The 24,282-nt window shown below is 37.9% G+C and overlaps 1 protein-coding gene across 4 annotated transcripts in view; it reads right to left on the bottom strand.

The window, feature by feature from the left end:
* Positions 1–9,835, bottom strand: part of MINPP1 (multiple inositol-polyphosphate phosphatase 1) — a 52,948-nt gene extending 43,113 nt beyond the window's left edge. The window contains exons 1-3 of one of the 4 annotated variants that reach the window (XM_044935384.2): positions 8,833–9,833; positions 5,696–5,893; positions 1,962–2,059 (exon numbers count right to left, since the gene is read on the bottom strand). In XM_044935384.2, the coding sequence (XP_044791319.1) occupies positions 1,962–2,059; positions 5,696–5,893; positions 8,833–9,469 (933 nt within the window). In that variant the 5' untranslated portion in view covers positions 9,470–9,833. Of the gene's footprint in view, positions 1–1,961; positions 2,060–5,695; positions 5,894–8,832 lie in introns of all 4 variants that reach the window. The other 3 variants (XM_044935385.2, XM_006072994.4, XM_006072995.4) reach the window with 3 other exon arrangements.
* Positions 9,836–24,282: the final 14,447 nt, after the last annotated feature.

Genomic DNA, 24,282 nt, shown 5'->3' with positions numbered 1-24,282 from the left:
ATACCAAGGGAACATTTCATGCAAAGATGGGCTCGATAAAGGACAGAAATGGTAAGGACCTAATAGAAGCAGAAGATATTAAGAAGAGGTGGCAAGAATACATAGAACAACTGTACAAAAAAAGAGCTTCATGACCCAGATAATCATGATGGTGTGATCACTCACCTAGAGCCAGACATCCTGGAATGTGAAGTCCAGTGGGCCTTAGAAAGCATCACTATGAACAAAGCTAGTGGAGGTGATGAAATTCCAATTGAGCTATTTTAAATCCTCAAAGATGATGCTGTGAAAGTGCTGCACTCAATATGCCAGCAAATTTGGAAACCTCAGCAGCGGCCACAGGACTGGAAAAGGTCAGTTTTCATTCCAATCCCAAAGAAAGGCAATGCCAAAGAATGCTCAAACTACTGCACAATTGCACTCATCTCATATGCTACTAAAGTAATGCTCAAAATTCTCCAAGACAGGCTTCAGCAATACGTGAACCATGAACTTCCAGATGTTCAAGCTGGTTTTAGAAAAGGCAGAGGAACCAGACATCAAATTGCCAACATCTGCTGGATCATGGAAAAAGCAAGAGAGTTCCAGAAAAACATCTATTTCTGCTTTATTGACTATGCCAAAGCCTTTGACTGTGTGGGTCACAATAAACTGTGGAAAATTCTTCAAGAGATGGGAATACTAGACCACCTGACCTGCCTCTTGAAAAAGTTAGAAGCAACAGTTAGAACTGGACATGGAACAACAGACTGGTTCCAAATAGGAAAAGGAGTATGTCAAGGCTGTATATTGTCACCCTGCTTATTTAACTTATATGCAGAGTACATCATGAGAAACGCTGGGCTGGAAGAAGCACAAGCTGGAATCAAGATTGCCAGCAGAAATATCAATAATCTCAGATATGCAGATGACACCACCCTTACGGCAGAAAGTGAAGAAGAAAAAGCCTCTTGATGAAAGTGAAAGGGGAGAGTGAAAAAGTTGGCTTAAAGCTCAACATTCAGAAAATGAAGATCATGGCATCTGGTCCCATCACTTCATGGGAAATAGATGGGGAAACAGTGGAAAAAGTTTCAGACTTTATTTTGGGGGGCTCCAAAATCACTGCAGATGGTGACTGCAGCCATGAATTTAAAAGACCCTTACTCCTTGGAAGGAAAGTTATGACCAACCTAGATAGCATATTCAAAAGCAGAGACATTACTTTGCCAACAAAGGTCCGTCTAGTCAAGGCTATGGTTTTTCCAGTAGTCACGTATGGATGTGAGAATTGGACTGTGAAGAAGGCTGAGCACTGAAGAATTGATGCTTTTGAACTGTGGTGTTGGAGAAGACTCTTGAGAGTCCCTTGGACTGCAAGGAGATCCAACCAGTCCATTCTGAAGGAGATCAGCCCTGGGATTTCTTTGGAAGGAATGATGCTAAAGCTGAAACTCCAGTACTTTGGCCACCTCATGCGAAGAGTTGACTCATTGGAAAAGACTCTGATGCTGGGAGGGATTGGGGGCAGGAGGAGAAGGGGACGACAGAGGATGAGATGGCTGGATGGCATCACTGACTCTATGGACGTGAGTCTGAGTGAACTCCGGGAGTTGGTGATGGACAGGGAGGCCTGGCGTGCTGCGATTCATGGGGTCGCAAAGAGTCGGACACGACTGAGTGACTGAGCTGAACTGAGCTCTACAATCCTTTACGGCAGTAAAATTTGATGATGGGTTAAGTAGGTTTTTAAACAGGTGGATCTAGAAATCAAATCACAATGAAGAATGTTTCCCAGAGTTTTATGAACACAACCTATTTACAAACAGATAGGTCCTATCTGAACAATTAATCTTTGTTAAGAAAATTATGAGATAGTCCAAGACACTTAATGTTCCCTACTCTTTTTTGAAAAGCTGCTTCAAATAACAACAATGAAAACCATGCAAAGAAGGCAAAGAAACTCCAAAAGTAATACATACCTTTGCATCGTCTATGTCAAAAACATCACACCAAGGAGATTTAACACCTTTAATTGCCAGGTCAAAGGAACAGGTGAAAAAAGCTACCTGAATTAAATCTGAGGAAAAAAGAAAGAGTAAAATTTGTGGGTTACTATTTTATGCAGTATTCCAAAGGCTGAATATCTACAGAATGCCAATGATTTACTACATAAATCATAGTTTGATTCTGTTAATTTTAGAGGGTTGGAAGAGGGGAGATAAAGTTACAAAAGGTTTTAATCCCCAACTTGAAAATTAGCATTAACAAGGGACATTTATTGAACAGTTCTTTTAAGTACACAACAATTTACTTTATAACTATTAAGAATAAAGTACAGAGAAGGATATAAAAAAGAGAGAAGAAAAAGGGCAGAGTTAAGCGAGGAGTCAGGAGGAAGGTGAAACAAAGGGTCAAGAAGGAGAGAAAGAGGGAAAAATCATACTATGAGACCTGACTCTGCCACTAAGTATCTTGGGTAACTCATTCTAGGCTCCCTGGATCTCTACACAAAATAGGCAAAGCATTTATCCTTTGTTAAGCAATAGTAAAGAATATATAATTAATATATCTATAAACATAAAGGGTACCTATATTCAATGAGAAAAAACAGAATAATCCAACAGAACATGGCCATGGTTTATAAAGAGGCAATTCACAGTAGGAATGAAATAACTAATAAACATATGAAAGGATGTTCAACCTTACAAGTAAACAAAGAAACACAAAATAAAGCTAGATATCATTTTTCATTAATCGAATTGGTAAAAGTCAAAATGACTAATAATATCCACTATTGGATGAATTAGGGGAAATGAGCATTCTCATATATTGCTGATATAAATTTTTCTACACTTTCAGAGAACAATTTGGTAGTATATGTCAAGATGTAAAATATTCATGCTCCTTAATCCAATAAATCTACCTATATTTGTTTATCTTATAAACTCTCAAGTGCATAAAGCAGACTATAAGGATGTTCACTGTTGCATTATTTGAAAGAGTTAAAAACTAAGAAACACTTCAGTAGAAAAGTAATTTCCTATACAAAGAATCTGGACTGTATTAGCTTCAGCCTTTCTGACCAGTAAAATTTAATGATAGGGTAAATAACTTTTAACTAGTATTGACCTAAAAATGTATCATATATATTTTTGAAATAACACAATTTAAAAAAATTACTCAGCTACATTTCTAAATAAGAATAAATTACAAAAAATACATTCAACTTCACCTTTCTATGTAAAAACAAAGGTATTTAAATAGCTAAAGTATTTTCAAGCAGCTCTCTGCGCCAGGTACTGTGTTAATGCTTTGCATGAATAAATCTAATACAATCCTTCCAATAATCCTATGAGGCAGGCACAATTCCTATATCTGTTTTACACAGAAAGAAACCATGACATAGTTATTAAGGAACTAGTGATGTATAAAGATCAGAGAGTTATTCAAAAGTATATCAAAGTCAAGAATCAAATGCAAACAGTCCAATTCCAGAACCCATGATTTTAACCATTATGCTAATATTGCCTCCAAAAAGTTGCTCTCACCCAATCAGTAAAATACAAATTTGTTGTTGTTTTCAGTTGCTAAGCCGTGTCTTACTCTTCTGCAACCCCACAGACCATAGCCCACCAGGCTCTTCTGTCCATGGGATTCCCCAGGCAAGAACACTGGAGCGGGTTTCCATTTCCTTCTCCAGGGGATCTTCCCGACCCAGGGATCAAACCCATGTTTCCTGCATTGACAGGCAGATTCTTTACCACTGACCCACCAGAGAAGTCCAAAACACAAAAATCCTTGTCAATTCAGAGGCTAGAAACAGTTTTTTTGAAAAAAATCTTAAACAATCTTAAATGTCCACTAACAGAATAATGGCTAGATACCGGTAGTTATATAATGTAATTCTATACATAAGTATAAATGTAGAACTAGAATTATATGCATTAAATAAAAAAATGCAAAGTTGAATTAAAATCAAATTTCAGACTAATATCATAGTTTGACATCATTCCTAGAAGTTTAAAAATCTGAAAATTATATCCCATTTAGGTACATAAATATAAACATTAAAAACTGACATGGGATGACTTAAATGCTCAATTCATAACAACAGTTACCTGTGGGGAGAAAAGGAAAGGAATGAGATCCTGGAGAGGGCCTTGCTTGCTTGCTTGCTAAGTCACTTAAGTCGTGTCCGACTCTGTGCGACCCCATAGACAGTAGCCCACCAGGCTCCCCCGTCCCTGGGATTCTCCAGGCAAGAACACTGGAGTGGGTTGCCATTTCCTTCTCCAATGCATGAAAGTGAAAAGTGAAAGTGAAGTCACTCAGTCGTGTCCGACTCTTAGAGACCCCATGGACTACAGCCTACCAGGCTCCTCCGTCCATGGGATTTTCTAGGCAAGAGTACTGGAGTGGGGGTGCCATTGACTTCTCCGGGAGAGGGCCTAAGGGCCCTCAATTTATTTACAGCAACTAACTGAAGCATAATTTTAAAATCTGATCAAATTAAGTTATGGGTATATAGATACTCATTATATTATCCTTTATGTACTATGTACTTGAATTATTTCCCAAATAAGTAATTTTTAAAGCTCTGCAAATGACTCCAATGCATAGCCAGTTGAAGAAAGAGAAAAAACTCAATTTTAAATGCTACTAAGCATCTTCACGTTTCTGATCCTTTGGCATTCCAGGTGGTGCAGTGGTAAAGAATCTGCCTGCCAATGCAGGAACTGCAGGAGACTGGGGTTTGATTTCTGGGTTGGGAAAATCCTCTGGAGGAGGGTATGGCAACCCACTCCAGTAATCCTGCCCAGAGAATTCCATGGACAGAGGAGCTTGGCAGGCTACAGTCCATGGTGTCACAAAGAGTTGGACATGACTGAGCATGCACTCACATAAAGCATTTAGACACCAGATCAACAGATGCTAGTCTACTTTATTTGTTCCCAACATCTCCTACTTCTAGTCCTTGGAAATTTATTCACACTATAAAGAAATCACACTCTATATATAGATTGATCAGTATCTGCTATATGGATTACACATTCTTAGAAAACGGGAAATTTTTTTATTATTTTTCTTAATTTCTCATTGCTAGGTGAGCATGTATCCTGGTTTTCCACCTGCTCTCCTGGCACAATTATTAATAGTGTTTCCTTTTACCCAGGTTGCATGATAAATTGCAGCCAACCCATCCACTGCAACAGCTTATGACAGATATGTCGGTTCACTTTCTCAAAATCTCTAGGATAAAAGCCTCAAAGGAAAAAAAAAAATTACACTTCTTTTCTAAAACTTTATCCCTTTCAAACATTAACATGTACTTCTGAACTGCTTTAAAAGCCAAAGAATTTTTATATGATTTTCCATTTGTATTACTTTAGGAGGAAATAATTCAGAAAAGATAATTTCTGTTTTGGGGTTGAAGGTTCACATAACTTTGCCCTCAAAAAAAAAAAAAAAAATCCAGTATACATCAAGAATTTTGTGTATTAACTTACATAAAACTCAAAGAAAAATCTGAACCTAAAAATAGTAAGCATGAGATATAAATCTTCTTCACCTAGAACACATTATTTTCTCAGTGTAAAATCAACTGCAGTCCTTTAAAAGGAATAACTTTATGCTTCCATATTTTTCCATATTTACAGTTTAAAAATCACTTAAATTATTTCAGAGTTCAAATGCAACATAACAGGTACATTACCTGCATTTAAGTTGTTGACTGGCACTTGCAAAATATCTGCAACTTTTTTTAAAATGTTCTGCATTTCTGGTCCAGTTTTGAAGGCTTCTACATGATAAAGAGCAGTAGCATTCCTTTCCACTTGAGTTAAAAACTTCTCACAATGATCAAAGAACCTCATTAATTTATCATTAATTCTTGGAGGTCCACACTCCATATCTGAAAGGAGAAAAAAATATTGTGTGTATACATATGTGTGTGTGTATATATATACATATATACATATATATATGTATATATACATCCATTGATAGGAATGACAATTTCAAATTATTGAAAATTTTGTTTCAAGTATAAAGAGGAACACTAAAAACCTATTCACACCTCAACATATCTGAAATAAGTAAACACACTGCTTATGAAGGACATGGGGCAGAACTATCTCCCACTTGTAAAGATAGTTAGTTCATGAGAGGTTGAAAAAAAGACGCTGAAAAAGACTAAAGAAACAGAGAACATCAAAGGTAAAATAAAATGTTAGAGCAATACTACACTATGAAATAAACTGAAATGAATGTTTTCTTAAAGAAAATAAAAAATGATTTGACATGAATGTCATAAGAAGTACAAAAATGTATTACATAGGTACTGTTTCTATCAGGCATAGAAAATTTGAAAAATCAAACTAAAAATTAGCAAAGCTTCTAATAACTAGGTGAGAGAGAATTCAAGATAAACTCTGTTTTATTACTTTAATCCAAAGTCTAAATAAAGAGTATTTTATTTTCTCAATTAACTTTCTCAAATCTGTGTTACTTTACAAAAAGACTGCTTTGGACAAAAACTATTGACAACAACATAAGATATATTAAAGTTTCAGGTATTATGTATTTCATTGTGCTAGATGTTTCTGATTTGGTTTATTTTCTAACTGGAGCTCCTACATAACTTTCCATTAAGAATTTTATATGTTACATTATTTCCCCAATTAACGAACAAATACATACTAGAAAAGCATTCATAATCATGCTCCAACTACTGGGGTGCCTTTTACGTTTTCTCAGTCATATTTAAAATACACAGATTTTCAGTCATCATTTCTCCAAAAATTTACTATGACAAGAACACTAAGTACTAATAGTACATAATACTGTTTCTGTAATTAAAATGAGAAAATTATGTCTTGTTATACCATTTTGTTTTGGATGTGTCTGTTGAAAGATCTCTATGTGAATGTATTCATTTCAAATCCTGAAATGAATAATTAAGCCCACTGAATTGGCAACTGGATTCCAGTTTTTAAGAAACATCTTGACTGAGAAAATAAGTCATCTTTATCATCTTTTTCTGTGGCCTCAAAATTTCCTAAGTGGACCTGGATAATTCACCCCTGCTATTATCTAATTACCGCTGTTCTTTAAACAGAAACAAAGGCATTGTTCTGTTTCTGTAAGGATACAAAATCCAATTCAGTGGCTTCCCTCCAAACCCCAGATGTACAAAACAGGCAAAACAATTGTCTGTAGATAATAATAATGCAGCTAAGCAAAAGGTTTAATCTCTGAGACTGAAAATGGTGAGGGGCAGCTTATCCTGAACTATTTTGACCCAGGGCGAGCAAAAGCTAATTCTCACAATGCCATTTAAGGGCAAAAAATCATTCATCCCAGAAGGTCCAGTAGTTCCTTTCTGGTATATACTAGTGTATACCAACATTCAGCTAACTTTAAAAAATTGTGGGAAATTTTTACTCATATTAATGGAAAAAGTGTAGCTATTTAATTAAAAAGCACAATTCAACAAGTGACTAAACACAAGTCAGCAAAATAAGTTACCCACAGAGCATTAACATGACAGTGTCAATGGAAGAAACCCTTGGAGATGGCTGAACAGCTGAAGAGAGGATGCTATTTGAGAAATGACAAACCAATCTACTTCTAATTTATTTTTCACTTGGGCTTTTTAAAGCTAAACGATGCCTCACCTCAACTTTGACCTTAAAGCTGATCAAGAAGTATTAACACTTGTTCATCTCTCTGGCACAAAAATGTCATGTTTTCATTCTTATCCTTAAGTTATAGGACAAATAGAAGGTGTACATATAGTGCAACGGTTAAGAGATCAAGTTCTAAATCATTTTCCCTGGGTCCATACCCAGTCATCTGAAATTAGGCAAATAATTGCTTCTATGTCTCAACCTCCTCATCTGTTAAGATGGGCAAAAATGCCATCAACTTCAGAGAGCTGTTGTAAAGATTATGTGAAATAAGTGTGAGGCATGCCTGGCACACAGCAAGCATTAAGTGTTTGCTATTATTATTGTTGTTGTCTATGACTATTAAAACACTTTCTAAGGAAAAAAGCATCATTCCGGAGAAAACAGAAGGCCTAGATTCTGGGCCTGACTCTTAGTCCTTAAACTAAGAAAGGACAATCAGCAAGGGATATTCTTGGGCTCAGCATCATGACCTGTGAAATAAGAACAATGCTAGATGATCTCCCAAACTTTGCAAAAGCATAAGTAATGGAATAAATTAGTAAAGTACTGTGCCATGACCATGGACCACAGCTACAAAGAGAGTAACTCTACAGTACATGCAAGAACAAAAGAGAAAAAAACAGAGCAGTAAAGAAAATCCGAGGGCAGCTTCCTAAAATAGGTTGTAGGTCTAGAACTGGTATCTGAAAAAGTTGTTAATGAAAAAAATAAAACAACATCCAAATAGTATCAGAGGTAAAGCCTGAGGAAAAAAACTCATAGATTGTATTAAATTAAAAAAAAAAAAAAAAAAAAAAAAAAAAGGTGTGCCCAACTGTGGAACTCGCTGTCAGAAAGAGGAAAGGGACAAGGGTTGGTGCTCAGAGAGAGAAATTCATTTTGGGAATGGATGATCAAAAACTGCCCTGGCCTGTCTCTTTTACTACTGGATCCCCCCAACGTCTACTACAGCTTCCTGTACGTAGAAGGTAACCAAATTCATCCCTGATAAAAGAATAAATGAACATCATGGATGTATGTATGAGAAGTCAAGAGCTGAACAACCCAAAGGATGGGCGCGGGGTGGGCGGAAAAGGACGAGGAGGCTGGGGTCAGAGGGAAGTGAGGAGAGGCTGGAGTCGGGGAAGTCCAGGATCTGGGGGCGACCCAGGGTGGTCACCTGAGACGTCGGGTGGCGGTAACCCCGGGTGGTAGTGCTGCCAGAGCCCTTGGAGGAAGGCGGCGCCGCTGTCCACGCAGCGGTGCTTGGAGCTGGTGACTAGCTGCAGGCGGCCGTAGTTCTCTCGGCTGAAGAGGGCAGGGAAAAGGGAGGCCAGGCGCAGGGCCAGCTGTCGCATGTCCTGCCGCCCCTTCTCCACCAGCTGCCCGTCCATCCAGTCAGCGTACCACAGCGGCCAGTCGGCCAGTGCAGCGCCCAGGTCGCCGCGGCCGGCAGCGCGAGTCCGGTCATCCTCGGCCCCGCGGGCCTGCAGCAGCCCGTGCAGCTGCCGCAGCTTGCGGATCTGTTTGGTCGTCGGGTAGCGGGTGCCATGGCGGATGAGGGCGACCAGTTGCACCGGGGTGCAGGTCTCCTCTAACAACTCCGGGTCCCGCCGCGGAACTTCGGGGTCCGGCAGCAGCCCGGGGTTGGCATCCTCGTAGCGAGTCTTGGTGCCAAAGTAGGGGCTGAGCGCGGAAACCACACTGTTCTCCGGCTCCAGGAGGGAGCAGCGAGAGAGCGACGAGACCAGCGCCACAGCTAGGACCGCGACGGGCGTTGCGGAGACCCTGACGAGGCTGCACGGGCCGCGGGGCATGGTGCGCTGCGACCCGCGGAGGGTGACGTACCGGCTGGGTCGCCAACTTCCGGTTCCGGTGGGCAGGGGGCGGGCCTGAAGGGCGCTTCCGGCCGGTGCCCCCGGTATTCACAGAGAGTTCTCAGCACTTCGGCTCTGAAGAGGTAGCCGTGGCTGGCGGAGCACCTAGAGGACAGGTGGGATGCTACGAGGAGCCCAGTGGACTCGTGGCTCAGGTGAAGCCGGCAGAAATCTCCGAGGAGTTTTGGAGACCTGTGGCTAAGGTGGAGCCTACATCTCCTGGCCCTGGAACGTGGGCGAATTTCCTCATAGCTGGCGCCTCAGGGACTGACTCAAAGACTCCCCCACTGTTTTCATTCTCTTGGTTGTGAATGAACCCGGATTCAGGCTTAGTCTCCAAAGCTGCCAAAACAGGACACGTTTTAACAGCTGACTCTTGTGTCATCATTCTTAATTGTACTCTGTTTTTCAAAATGTAGTTTGAACCAGCTGCATCAAATCTGCCTGAAGCCTTTGATGAAAATGTACATTCGTGGATCCTGCCCCCAAATACCTCCTAAGCCCAAGGTTTTCCCGCGTTTGAGTTGCCCTTTTACAGCAGGCAGAGAAGAACCTGGAAAGAGGCTCAGTTCTCCAGGAAATGTAATTCCTGAATTTTGGTATTTTCTTGACATGGAGCGGCAAAGCTGACATCAGCGAGACAGCATCTCAGAAGTACTGGCTTGATACCGAAGGTTTAGCAAGTAGAGACAGCAATCCTAACAACTCGGGAGCGTTGAGTCATGGTCCAATAGATTTACTCCATTATTAAGTATGAGCTAATCTTTGTGAAGCAAACGAGGTCTGTATTTACCACCACTTTGAGTCCAGACTCTTCCTCCCACATAATTACATTTTTGTAGGTTATTGCTCAGAATCTCACTCCAGAAGTCATAAATCTGAACAGTACCTTGGTTTCTCCACTTGTTAGTCTCTCAGTCGTGTCTGACTCTCTGCAATCCCATGGTCTGTAGCCTGCCAGGCTCCTCTGTTCATGGAATTCTCCAGGCAAGAACATTGGAGTGGGTTGCCATTTCCTTCTCCAGAGGATCTTACCAGGGATCAAACCCGGGTCACTTGCATTGCAGGCAGATTCTTTACCATCTGAGCCACCAGACCCTGTCCTTTTCCACTTGAATCCTAGTTTATATGCCAGCTAGGAAAGAGTATTAAAGAAATTATGTATGCTCAGTTGCTTCAGTCGTGTCTGACTGTTCGCACCTCTGTGGACTGCAACCTGCCAGGTTCCTCAGTCAATGGGATTCTCTAGGCAAGAATACTGGAGTGGGTTGCCATGTGCTGCTCCAGGGTGTCTTCCTGACCCAGGGATTGAACCCGTGTCTTCGGCATTGCAGGCGGATTCTTTACTGACTGAGCCACCAGGGAAGCCCAAAGAAGTCATAGAATGATCCAAACAGGAGGAAGTTTGGGTTATGTTTTTCTAAGTACACTTAGAAAGTACACTTACGCTTTTCCTTCAAAGACACTTTTGGTAAGTGTCTTTTGGTAATTGCTCATGGTAAGTCCATCTCTAGCTTTATTCTTTTTATCCATAAAAGTGCCCCTCTGGTCCAGAAACAAGTACCTGTAAATGTTAAGCAGTAAGGAAAATGGTGTAAAGTCAAGAATAGAGTCCAACTTGAATTCTTCAAAATTTTAAGAACCATGACAGGTAACCATTTTTAGAATATGTTCTTTTTTGTTATACCATGTTTTGGAATGTTAGTGCCTGAATACTTATGTCAGTGATATTTCACAGAGCTGTGCTCAAATTAATGTTAATGAACATCTACTCTTTCTTTATAGACTTCCTTTTTTAAAAAAAAATTTTATTGGTGTACAGTTGATTTACAATGTTGTGTTAGTTTCAGGCGTATAGCAAAATGAATCAGTTATACATATATCTACTCTTTTAGATCCTTTTTCCATATAGGCCATTACAGAGGATTGAATACAGTTTACCATGGTGTACAGTGGGTCCTTGTTAGTTACGGTTCATTAAGCAAACATCTGTGCCAGATGCATCTCACTATGTTTTACTTAATACATAGTGTATTTTACTTAATAAAATAAATACATTTTATTGTGTATTTACTTAATACATACATGTATTTAATAATCACCTCAGGCTTCCCTGGTGGTCCAGTGGTTAAGAATCTGCCTGCCAATGCAGGGAACAGGGGTTCGATCCCTGTTCAGGGAAGACTTCACATGCTGCAGAGCAGCTAAGCCTGTGCACCTGGAGTCCTTGCTCTGCAAGGAGAAGCCACCAAAATGAGAAGCCCATGCCCTCCACAACTAGAGAAAGCCCAAGTGCAGCAATGAAGACCCAGTGCAATGATAAATAAATAAATAATGATCTCATGACCAATCTTTTGAGTCCTTAGGAGCTATGAAATCCTAACAGCATCACTCCTTCCTAATGCAACAATCTTTAGAGAATTTAACTTCCAAAACACTAGATTTGCCCCTAGCTTGATTTTATTTTTCTTCCTCTAATTATTCATCTGTTCATTTATGCTGATTATATACTTACATAAACCAATTCCAATTATTTTTGATGTCAAGCCAGAATGGCAAATGATAAAATAGAATTAACTTCATGTTAATGTTTTTGCCATCATGTTTTTGGCTAGGAAAATCTAGCATGACGAGAACAGAAATTTCATAAGCTTTGTATCCAGACTCTAGCTCAGTGACTCATTAACCTTGGAAAATTACGTATGTTCTCTGAGGCTTGGTTTCCTTATCTGAAAATAGGAATATTAGAACCTATACTGCAGGAATTCTTTGAGAATAGGAGATGATTAAAGCCTACAGACTGCTATGAATTATATTTTTACCATAAATAATGTTCAATGTTGTTATTGTTCCTGTGCTGAGATGCTTAGTTCTCTAGCAACTGTACAGTATAAACTTTCATCTTAAAATGAATGACCTCCACAGACAAGACACATATCAAAAATCATTTCATAACTTTTCTTAAAAAAAAATCCACTCATCTCACCTAAAGACTGGATGATCTCCCTTCCCACATAAGAGGCTGTGGGCATGGCAGCAATGTATTTGACAAATCTACCACAACACAAGAGATGAAATGGAAAATTCATGGTTCTGCTTCCTTGAGGAGATGGAAGAGGGTAGAACCAAGAGCACAGAGAATTCAATGTGGACCAAAAGGAGAGGAGACTTTATCTTCTGAGGGAAGATTGGAAGGATGGATACACAGTTGGATACATTTGTTAGTCTAGCAGCAGAGAATTCATGGATTTCAAGCCTGGTGGTCTCACCTTCTTCAGTGACATAGGAGGCAAGATTGTCTGAAGAGATGGGGGAATGGGAATTAAGTCCCATGGAATGTGGAAATGGCTTAGGTTTGTAGTGAAGAGAAAAGGGGAAACAAGCAGAAGTTTGCGTTGTTAGCTCTGAGACAACCCAAATGAAAGACTTGAATTGCACGTGGCTATACAATTTTACCCAGAAGTGAACATTATCTGTTGTGTCAGAGTGGAAAAAAAACAAACAAACACACTGAATTCTATTGTTCTACATTATTCTAATTTGTCTTAAGTAGAACTTCTTTTCTAATCAATCTACTACATTAAAGAATAGGTTATTTGTCAGATTATTCATTGGACTTTTAAAACAGTAAAGTAATTCCACTCTTAAGATTACATGATGACATACATATATTTAGTATTTTACATTACAGCTACCTACTATACTTTTAAAGACGTTATTAAAATATTTTCCTGGTGGTCCAGTGTTTAAGATTCTGTGCTTCCAAAGCAGGGGATGAGGGCTCAATCCCTAGTTGAGGAACTAAAATCCCACATGCTCTAGGTGTAGCCCCCCCCCAAAAAAAGTTATGAAAGATGGCTTTCTGGTGAAGTAAAGGTAAAGAAAAAGCTAAATTCTATGTGGAAAAGGATAGTCTCTGAAAGGACAGTAAATATTAAGAACATGATTTCTAAAGTTAGAATTCCTGGCTTTTAAAATTCCAGCTCCATTACTTAATATCTATGATAAATTAAACTTTTGCCTCAATTGTTTTCTGTAAAGTGAGGAAAGTAATTATCTCATGGGATTGTCCAGAAGATTAAATGAAACAGTTTTCATAAATGCTTTATTAGTTCCTGGCCCCAAATAAGTATCAGTTACTTTTAGCAAACAAAATTAAAATGTTTATTATTGCTTCTCCTTTAATCAAGTAAATTGACAAGTAGCCAGTTTTTCATAGATATCTATTATCTCACAGCTACGTCAAGCAACTTACCTTGTGCCTTTGCCAAGAAAGTTTTGTCTAGTATCTCAGTGCCCTGCTGTTTCATCTTTCTTTTGCAATTAATTGATTTGGTGCTTACTTGCTTTTTACTGTGAAAGAAGAGGCCAACAGAAGAGGTGTCCATGCTTCAACCACAGTGCCTTCAACCTTGCTTGAATGTAGAGGCTGCAAGGATAGCTTTGCTCCAAAGGAGCTCATCACCATATTGTTCTCCAGCATAGCAAAGCTAATGTAAATTGTTTAAGTTGTTTCAACTGATGAATTAGAACTTCACTGAACCACACAGCAATAATGGAGGTGACTTGCTATTTTACTTTCTGTATTATACCCTGCTAAGGGAGTTATTTGGCAGTGGCAAAGCTTCTCTTCTGGTGTTCTACTGTCAAAATCCTAGGATTTTGATGTTGGAAATCTCCCCCTCCCATCAAATACTGGTTCTGAATCCACGGAACTGTTTGAGAAATCAGATACAAAACTATCATAAGTTTAAATTACCAATATTCTTTCTATGCTTTCCTACTCCCATTAATAGCAGGAACCTGTAGCTTTTCACTTTGTAGTCCTGTTTTGTAACAGCTTTCAACATGCCAGAAGCGTAATTCCCTCCAGAAGTCTCCTCCATCCAGAATATTGATATATTGCTTCCCAGGTGGCACCAGTGGTAAAGAACCCGCTTGATAGTACAGGAGACATAAAAGACACCAGGTCAGGAAGATCTCCTGGAGGACGGCATGGCCACCCACTCCAGTATTCTTGCCTGGAGAATCCCATGGACAGAGGAGCCTGGCGGGCTGCAGTCCATGGGGTCAAAAAGAGTCTGACATTCTTCTCCCTTATATTTTTTAAGAACAAGAACATATAATAGCAATTGTATTTTAACATTTTTTTCTGAAATGTTAGTTTTCCAAAATTGAAAAATATTTTTTACCCATGGGATCTTTTAGACAATTCGTTAGCTGACTTTGAAACCATGAGTGTTTTTTTGTTTTTTTTTTTGTTTTTTTTTTTTATCATTCCAAACAGTGGGGAACTTCCAGAACAAAAGTTTATTAGTTCATCAGGAAGGCAGTTTTTTTTTACTTAGTCCATTAATGGCAATTTCACTTTTTTCTCACTAGCTCAGGCAGTAAACAGTCTTCTGTTAGTTCTTGTTCACTGTTTTGTAACAAACTCATCTTGTTTTGCTTATATTATGTATCAGTAAATATTGAAACCCAGTTAATACTTAAGCTAGAAAAGCCATGTAGGCATCTCTGGACTCACACACTTGGTTGCAGCCACTTTAGTAAAATAGGGTGGATCACATGCCAGTGAAGCAACTATTATGGTTCCACAAACAACACCTCTTATTATCCCACTTTACTTTTCTTGTCTTACATCTTACACTGCATGGTAAGGCATCTTATACTTCCCTGATTCTGTACTCCAAGAGTAAGTAGTTGTTGCTAAATCATTCACTGCTTAATACCTTAGATGCAGGGGTATGGTGAAACCTTTTTTGATTCCCCAGTATTTATTTCATGTATTATATAAAGCATACTGTCAACAAATATTTGTTTTAAGGGTGTATGAATGAATAAATAAAATAGAACAGGCAGTATGGGAAGCTAAAATAAGATAGCTTTGCATTTGTTCAGTGTAATTATTTCCCCAGCTATCCCCTGGCATATGAAGAACAATATTTTTATCATGTTTGGGTGTGGAAATCAAGAGGTTAGATGCCTTACCTAAAGTCATCCAACAAGCATTTGGTAGAACCAGTTCTAGAATGTGATTGATGGAAACAGAGCTATACTTAATGCCTATCATATTCCTGACAAATGAACAGTGACTGTGAAGAGTGTCACTTGTAGCTGAGGCTAAAAAATAAATTTTACACATAGTATAATACTATAGCTGTTGGGCTTCCCTGGTGGCTCAGCAGGGAAGAATCCACCTGCAATGCAGGAGACACAGATTCGATCCCTGGGTCGGGAAGAGCACCTGCAGAAGAAAATGGCAACCCATTCTCATATTCTTGTCTGGAAAAGCCCATGGACAGAGGAGCCTGGTGGGCGACAGTCCATGGGTCACAAGAGTCAAACACGACTGAGTCAAACACGACTTAGCAACTAAACCACCCCCACCGCTAGAGCAGTTACTATTGGCTAACTATGCAACATTTAGTCCCCATATTTTCTTGGAATTAATGTGCAGGTAGTTGCCTCTCAGGAAGATTAAACTAGTCCCACCTCAGGAAAAACATCCTGACTGGTTTAAACTAATCCTGGTAACTCTATTTTTCTTAACAATTTGAGTTTAAGAAGAACGTATGATTCAGTTCCAGCCACTAAGATATGAAGGTCAGTCTACTGGGAAGTTTCTGGGCAAGTTTTTTTAGGCCTAAGAAAGAATCAAATGATGGAGTGATGATTAGTCAATGGTCAATGGATTGGAGGTTCTATTGAATCAGAGGAATATTGCAGTTGGCACAGTAAAATACTCTGGAAGGAAAGAAAATGGTATTTAGTGAATGAAATGCTTAATGGATATTTTGGAGGTGGTACAGTGGTGGTTATTGATTAATGGAGACAATTTAGAATATAAGATTAAGAAAGCTTAACCAAGGTAATTTATAGAATACAAATCTTTTAGAAGTAAGGAGGTTACAAAAAATGAGACGTCAAGAAATTTTGAATCAAAACTTTTGTTCCTGGTTCTAAATTCTGTTCTTATTGGACTTAAGCCCCAGTAGTGTCTCACCTTCCAGTAGCCTGTGCACCTCACTGCCCACCCCACCCCTAAAAACCTCCACCTCACTCAGCAACAGTTCCATGAATGTTATTGAAGTATTTTACATAGACATTTTGTTGTTAATGGATGCCATTGAAGGTTGGAAAGATGAAAAAGGTCAGCAGCACAAAGATGTAAATAATTTTAAAATATAATCTTAAAAACCTTCATTCTTAAAATGAAAGAGATACACTCAAGGAAGAGGCAAATGCCCTGGACACTACCATGTCTGAAGAGAACTAGACCTGCTACGTCATCTTGCTACCAGAAAGGAGCCAGCTTGAAAACAAAGCTAACGCAATGAGATCACACAGAACAAAATGAAAAGAACCTGTCTTAGATGATGCTAATGAGCCGATGGATTAAACCTGGAGTATACTTACTATGCGCTTCTTGTCATCTAAGGTGATAAATGCCTTTACTGTTTAAACCAATGTTTCATTATTTTCTGTAGGAAGTGAAAATGAAAGTAAAGTCGCTCAGTCATATCCGACTCTTTGTAACCCTGTGGACTGTAGCCCATCAGGCTGTCCTGGCAAGAATACTGGAGTGGGTTGCCATTTCCTTCTCCTTATTTTCTGTAGAAAGCCTCCTAATTGGGGTAAGTATTGATATCTATTAACCACACTTAACCACTTAGGATGTCCTTTCATGCTTTTCTTGATTTCCCTTAAGTCATCTACTGAGAATAACAGAAAATCATAGATGGTGATTTTCTGATTACAACCCATTAGATATGACTTTGGGTCTCTGAATGATCGTAGTTAACAAAGCATAGGAAACACTGGGAAAATTAGGAAGTGAGTGGGTAGGATGAGACACCTGGTGATGGAGGTGATCCTGATCAGGTAAAGTGAAATGTAAGCTAAGTGGGAGATGCAAATGAAAACAGAGAGAAGGCAACTATTCTTTTTTCTGGGTGGGAGGGGGCAGTATTCAAATCTTTACTTATTTTTTAATTTAATTTTTATTCTATGTTGGCATATAGTTGGTTTACAATGTTGTGTTAGTTTCAGGTGTACAGCAAAGTGAATCAGTTATACATATATTTATTCTTTTCAGATTCCTTTCCCATATAGATTATTACATAATATTGAGTAGAATTCCCTGTGTTGTACAGTAGGTCCTTGTTGATTTTCTTTTTTATACATATTTGTGTGTGTATATTAATCCCAAACTCCTAATTTATCCCTTGCCCCTATGTTTCCTGCTTTGGTAACCATAAGTCTGTTTTTGAAGTCAGTTTTTGAGTCTGTTTCTGCTTTGCAAATAAGTTCATTTGTATCATTTATTTTAGATTTCACATATAAGCAACATCATATGATATTTGTCTTTCTATGTCTGACTTACTTCACTTATAGTATGATAATCTCTAGGTCCATCCATGTTGCTGCAAATGGCATTATTTCATTCTTTTCTATGACTTAGTAATATTCCATTGTATATGTGTACCACATCTTGTTTATTCAGTCCTCTGTCGATGGACATTTAGTTTGCCTCCATATCCGAGCTATTGTAAATAGTGTTACAATGAACATTAAGGTGCATATGTCTTTTTGAATTATGGTATTCTTCAGATATATGCTCAGGAGTGGGATCGCTGGACCTATGGTAGCTCTATTTTTAGCTTTTTAAGGAACCTCCATACAGTCCTCCATAGTTGAATGAATTTACATTTCCAACAACAGTGTAGGTTTCCTTTCTTCCACATCTTCTCCAGCATTTACTGTTTGTAGATGTTTTTGATAATGGTAGTTCTGACTGATATGAGGTAATACTTCATTCTAGTTTGGGTTTGTATTTCTCTAATAAGTAGAGAGAAGAAGATGACAACCCACTGGAGAAGGAAGTGGTAATCCACTCCAGTATTCTTGCATGGGAAATCCCATGGTTGGAGGAGCCTGGCAGGCTACACTCCATGGGGTTGGAGAGAGTCAGACACGACTTAGTGAATAAACAATAACAATAATAAGTGATGCTGAGCATATTTTCATGTGCTTTTTCGCCATCTGTATGTCTTCTTTGGAGAAATGTCTGTTTAGGTCTTCTGCCAATTTTTTGATTGGGTTATTTTTTGATATTGAACTGCATGAACTGTTTGTATATTTTGGAGATTAAGCCCCTTGTCAGTTGCTTCATTTGCAAATATTTTCTCCCATTCTGATGGTTGTCTTTTTGTTTCATTTATGATTTTCTTTGCTATGCAAGTAAAAAGTTTAGTTAGTCTCCATTTGCTTTTGTTTTTATTTTCATTACTCTAGGAGTAATGGATTAAAAAAGATCCTGTTGTGGTTTATGTCAGAGAGTTTTCTGCCTATGTCTTCTTCTAAGAGTTTTATAGTGTTCAGCCTTACATTTAAGTCTTTAATCCATTTTGAGTTTAGTTTTGTGTATGGTGTTAGAGAATTTTCTAATTTCATTCTTTTACATGTAGCTGTCCAATTTTCCCAGCATCACTTATTGAAGAGACTATCTTTTCACCATTGTATATTCTTGCCTTTTTGGTCATAGATTAATTAACCATAGGTGTATGGGTTTATTTCTGGACTCTCTAACCTGTCCCATTGATATATATTTCTGGTGGTTTTCTTTTTTCTGGTGACAGTACCATACTCTTTTAATTACTATAGCTTTGTAATATAGTCTGAAACCAGGGAGCCTGATTGCTCCAGCATTGTTTTTCTTTCTCGGGGTTGCTTTGGCTATTCAAAGTCTTTCATGTTTCTGTACAAATTTTTGAGTTTTTGTTCTAGTTCTGTACAAATTCCATTGGTAATTTGACAGGGATTGCATTAAATCTGTACATTGCCTTGGGTAGTATAGTCATTTTGACACTATTGATTCTACCAGTTCAAGAACATGGTATATCTTTCCATCTGTTTGTGTCATCTTTGATTCTTTCATCAGTATCTTATAGTTTTCAGAGTACAGGTCTTTTGTCTTTTTAGATAGGTTTATTCCTAGGTATTTTATGCTTTTTGATTAAATGGTAAATGAGATTGTTTCCTTAATTTCCTTTCCTGATCTTTCATTGTAGTGTATAAGAAATACAAGAGATTTCTGTGTATTAATTTTGTATCCTGCAACTTTACTGAATTTATTGACTATCTCTAATAGTTTTCTGGTAGCATTTAGGATTTTCTATGTTAAGTATCATGTCTTAAGCAAACAATTTTACTTCTTTTCAAATTTAGATCCCTTTTATTTCTTTTTATTTTCTGATTTCTTTGACTAGGACTTCCAAAACTATGTTTAATAAAAGTGGTGAGAATGGAAATCCTTGTCTTGTTCTTGATCTTAGATGAAATGCTTTCAGCTTTTCACTGTTTAAAATGATATTAGCTGTGGGTTTGTCATACGTGGCAGAAGGCGACTATTTTGAGTAGAGCCAGTCTTAGGGACATAGGAGCCATATGTTTGGGGGAGAGTTGTGAAACCCATATTATAGTAGTGGCATCAACCCATGTTCTTCTTTCCAGGGAGAAGTCAATGTTCATGGGATATGAGAGAGTGCTTGTCATGCTTGTTTTCTTCAGAAACAGACCAAGTTCGGTTGTGTCTCATGATAACATGATGGTCTAAAAATGAGAGGCTTGATTTTAGTTTTTCCTGTAAACATCCCAGAGGCCCATTGTACTACTTTCTTTCAGCCTGGCACAAGTCTCATAAACTACAAGATAGCCTTAACATTCAAAGTATGGTAGTTTTCCCTCATGACCTTTGCCCTTTTCTAAATATAGTATCTTCATAATGACATAGTAATATTCTTTTGCAAATTATATGAGAGCTGTTTACATGGATTTAAAAAGTAAATCTAGCAAATAGGTTGCTCTTTGCCTGATGACTCAGAGATTATTATTTATTCTTGCATTTTAGAAAAAATTAATTCCTGAGTATGTTATATTCAATTGAATTTGAAGCCACAAAGAGGAAGGAAATAACAAGAACTGGAGTATAAATAAATGAAATGGAGACTAGAAAAGCAATAGAGAGGCTCAATGAAGCCAAAAATTGATTGTTTGAAAGAAAAAAAAAAACAACAAATTGGACCAATCTAAAGATAAAGAAAAAAGAGAAAATACTCAAATTCTAAAATCAGAAATTAAATAGGGGATATTATCACTGACTTTACAGGAATAAAAAGTATTATAACAAACATGGGAGTGGGTAGCCAATCCCTTCTCCAGGGGATCTTCCCAACCCGGGGACTGAACCTGAGTCTCCCACATTGCAGGTATATTCTTTATCATCTGAGACACCAGGGAAGCCCCTATAACAAACACACAAACTACCGAAACTAACTAAAGAAGAAGTAGAAAATCTAAATTGACCTATAACAAATAAGGAGATTGGATCAGCAGTTGGAAGTCTCATAACACAGAAAAGCCTAGGACCACATAACTGCATTGGTGAATTCTACAAACATTTAAAGAATTAACATGATTACTTCTCAAACTCTTCCAATATTTAGAAGAGGAAAGAATACTTCTTAACTCATTTTATGAAGCTATAATTATCCTGATACTAAAGGTAGTCAAAAAGACACTACAAGAAAACTGTGGGCCAATATTCCTTGTGAATGTAGATATAAAATTCTTCAATAAAATGCTAGCAAATAGAATTCATCAGCATGTTAAAAAGATCACACACCATGACCAAGGGGGATTTATCCCAGAAATGCAAGTGTAGTTCAACATATAAAAGTCAATCAGTATAATTCACCACATTATAGAATAAAGGAGGAGAACCATATGTCCATCTCAATTGATGTTGAAAAAGCATTTGACAAATCCAGCATTTCTTCATGATAAAAACCCTCATTAAACTAGGGATAGAGGGGAACTGTCTCTACATGATAAAGGCTATATATAACGAACTCCCAGGTAACATCATCCTCAAGGGAAAAAACTAAAAACTGTTCTTGGTGTTTGAAAGACTAAAATCTGTGCTTGGTGTTTGAAAGTCAAACATTCAGAAACCGTAAATGTTCTTGAAGAATATATTTTCTTCAAGTTTCTGGGGTTGGGGGGGAATGTTCTCCTCTGTATTAAAACTTCTTCATGGACTTCCCTGGTGATCCAGTGGTTAAGAATCCATCTGCCAGTGCAGGTGACACAGGATTCAGTCCTGCTCTGGGAAGATTTCACATACTGTGGGGCAGCTGAGCCTGTGTGCCACAACTACTCTCTAGAGCCTGCGCTCCACAACACGAGAAGCCAGCACAGTAAGATTGTGCCCTGCAGCAAGAGAGGAGCCCCCAGTCTCCATAACTAGAGAAAGCCAGTGTGCAGCAGCAAAGATCCAGTACAACCAAAAATAAATAAATGAAAAATTTTTTTAAAAGGGAGAAACTTCTTTATAATGAACATTGTTACATTGTACATTAGGCAAAAGTATTACTTATTGAAGTTCTTAAATAATTGTTATTGTTCCTACTGGAGTATTTGATGTGTATTTTATATATATATGTCTGCCCTGGTGGCTCAGAGGTTAAAGGGTCTGCCTGCAAAGCGGGAGACCTGGGTTCAATCCTTGGGTCTGGAAGATCCCCTGGAGAAGGAAATGGCAACCCACTCCAGTATTCTTGCCTGGAGAATCCCACGGGGTCACAAAGAGTTGGGCATGACTGAGCAACTTCACTTTCACTTTATATATATACAGTTTGCAAACAATAGGAAATCTAGAGGACATTCTTTGAAGAAAGAAGCAGTGGTGCTTAATTTTGGGTTACTTATTATCCTCTTTTTTACATGTGACTACAATAAAGCATTTTTAAAGAAGTTTAAAAATTTTAAAAAGAATATATGAAAACATTTGATGATTTGGGATATAGATAAGGAATGGCTGCTTTGTTTTTTAAAGGCATTTCTAGATTCTTAATATTTGGGCCAATTACTGTGATAGAGATAACGTGCTAGTTAACTCAGAGCGGTTGGTTCAGATATGGTGATACAACAGAGTTGAAACAGAAAGGGCCAGTGTCAGGCCCAAGATAAATATGTCAGGAGCTGAATGCCCTCAAACCAAATCCCAATGATAAGATATCTATTCTTCACATGAGCAACAACTGAAGTACATAGGATTAAACAAAATATTCATGTCTGTTATAGGATTAAGGAAGTGAGGAAAATGTAAAGTGATAACGTGCTAGTTACCTCAGAGTGGTTGGTTCAGATATGGTGATACAACAGAGCTGAAACAGAAAGAGACAGTGTCAGGCCCAAGAAAAATATGTCAGGAGCTGAAAGCTGTTTTGAATTTTTATCCTGAAGATAGAAATAACATTCTTATGAGAAATTGAACATTAAATATTAATAGATACGTATTAAATCGATTTTGCTTGTTGACACATTTGTTTGTTTGACAAACAGTTATTGAGTAGCTATGTGGTAGTTTTTAGGCCTCAGAATTAATCCAAAGCGAAACTGTGAAGTATAAAGTTTCATTTCAGTCATTTTGCCTCTTTATACTATGCTCCTTTTGGATCCTTCAGCCTTCCTTTTCCTCCTTCAGGTTTAAAAACTAATAGCGTTAAGACTCTGGTGACAGGAATGACAGGGCTCCTTAGAATGAAAGATAATTGTGTTCAGAGGAAAGAGAAGTGTGTGTTTAGGAACAAAGCTCTACCACATTGTTAAATTCTACTATTAATATCTGTGGATAGACAGAATTAGGGGGCACATAGTATTCTTTTTGCTTTCTATTGTAATGTTATGCCTTGCTTTCATAATATATGGGGAAAAGTACATATAAGAAAAGTAACAACAAAAAAATGTGTTAAAAATTTTTTCTACCATTTCAGTTTTTTTCTTTCTAATACATTTTTAGTCCATCAGGCACACTTTGCTTGTTTGGCAATGTTCTTTAAATTGTTTAAAAACTTTTGCAAATTGATCAACATTAAATGTTTCGAAGTACTACAGACATTATAACTTTTATGCATCATATAAACGTGAAGCTTGGTATGAGGCAATGAACATTTTAAGTTGTTTTACAATTTAAGTATTGGACATTTAGAGTGCTCTCCACTTGACCCAGGGATGGGGGAGCCTGGTGTCTGCCGCCTATGGGGTCACACAGAGTCAGACACGACTGAAGTGACTTAGCAGCAGCAGCAGCAGAAACTTGACACTATTAGTGATAGAGTTGAACAATATAACTAGTTACTATGTTTAACCAAATATTTGACTAAATCATTGCTTTTCTTTGGGATCTTGAAGGATATAATATACTATGGAGGAAAAGATTAAAGTAGATTAGGATGTGACCATGCACAGCTAAAACAGTACTTTGTCATTTTCCTTTTTTTCTCATTTTTGAAGGTGGTTGATATCCACTTTCTCTCTTTCCTTTTCCCTCTCTTTCTCTCAGCTTATGAAGAGTCCTAGTATAAACCCAAGAGGAGAGTTACCTGCAAATATACAAACTATAGATCCACTGGGTCTTCCTGTTGCAGATGACTCTCACATTGTCTGATATTCTTTCTCTTTTTTCCTCAGTTTCTTAGTTGATACCTTAATATTGCAAGCCTGCTCCATTAACCTTCTTACATTTTCCTCTGCCTTGTATCTCTGAATAACTTAATTTTCTAATAGTTGAAGAATTATTGCTTTACAATGTTGTATTAGTTTCTGCTGTACAACAATGTGAATCAGCTATATGTGTACATATATTCCCTCCTTCTTGTGCCTCCCTCCTACTCTGCCATCTCTAGTTA

This window comes from Bubalus bubalis, chromosome 23, assembly GCF_019923935.1.
Source record: "Bubalus bubalis isolate 160015118507 breed Murrah chromosome 23, NDDB_SH_1, whole genome shotgun sequence".
In the NCBI taxonomy this organism is placed as follows: Eukaryota; Metazoa; Chordata; class Mammalia; order Artiodactyla; family Bovidae; genus Bubalus; species Bubalus bubalis.
The sequence above is the reverse complement of the archived record's forward strand: the minus strand, read 5'-3'. Positions and strand labels throughout refer to the sequence as shown.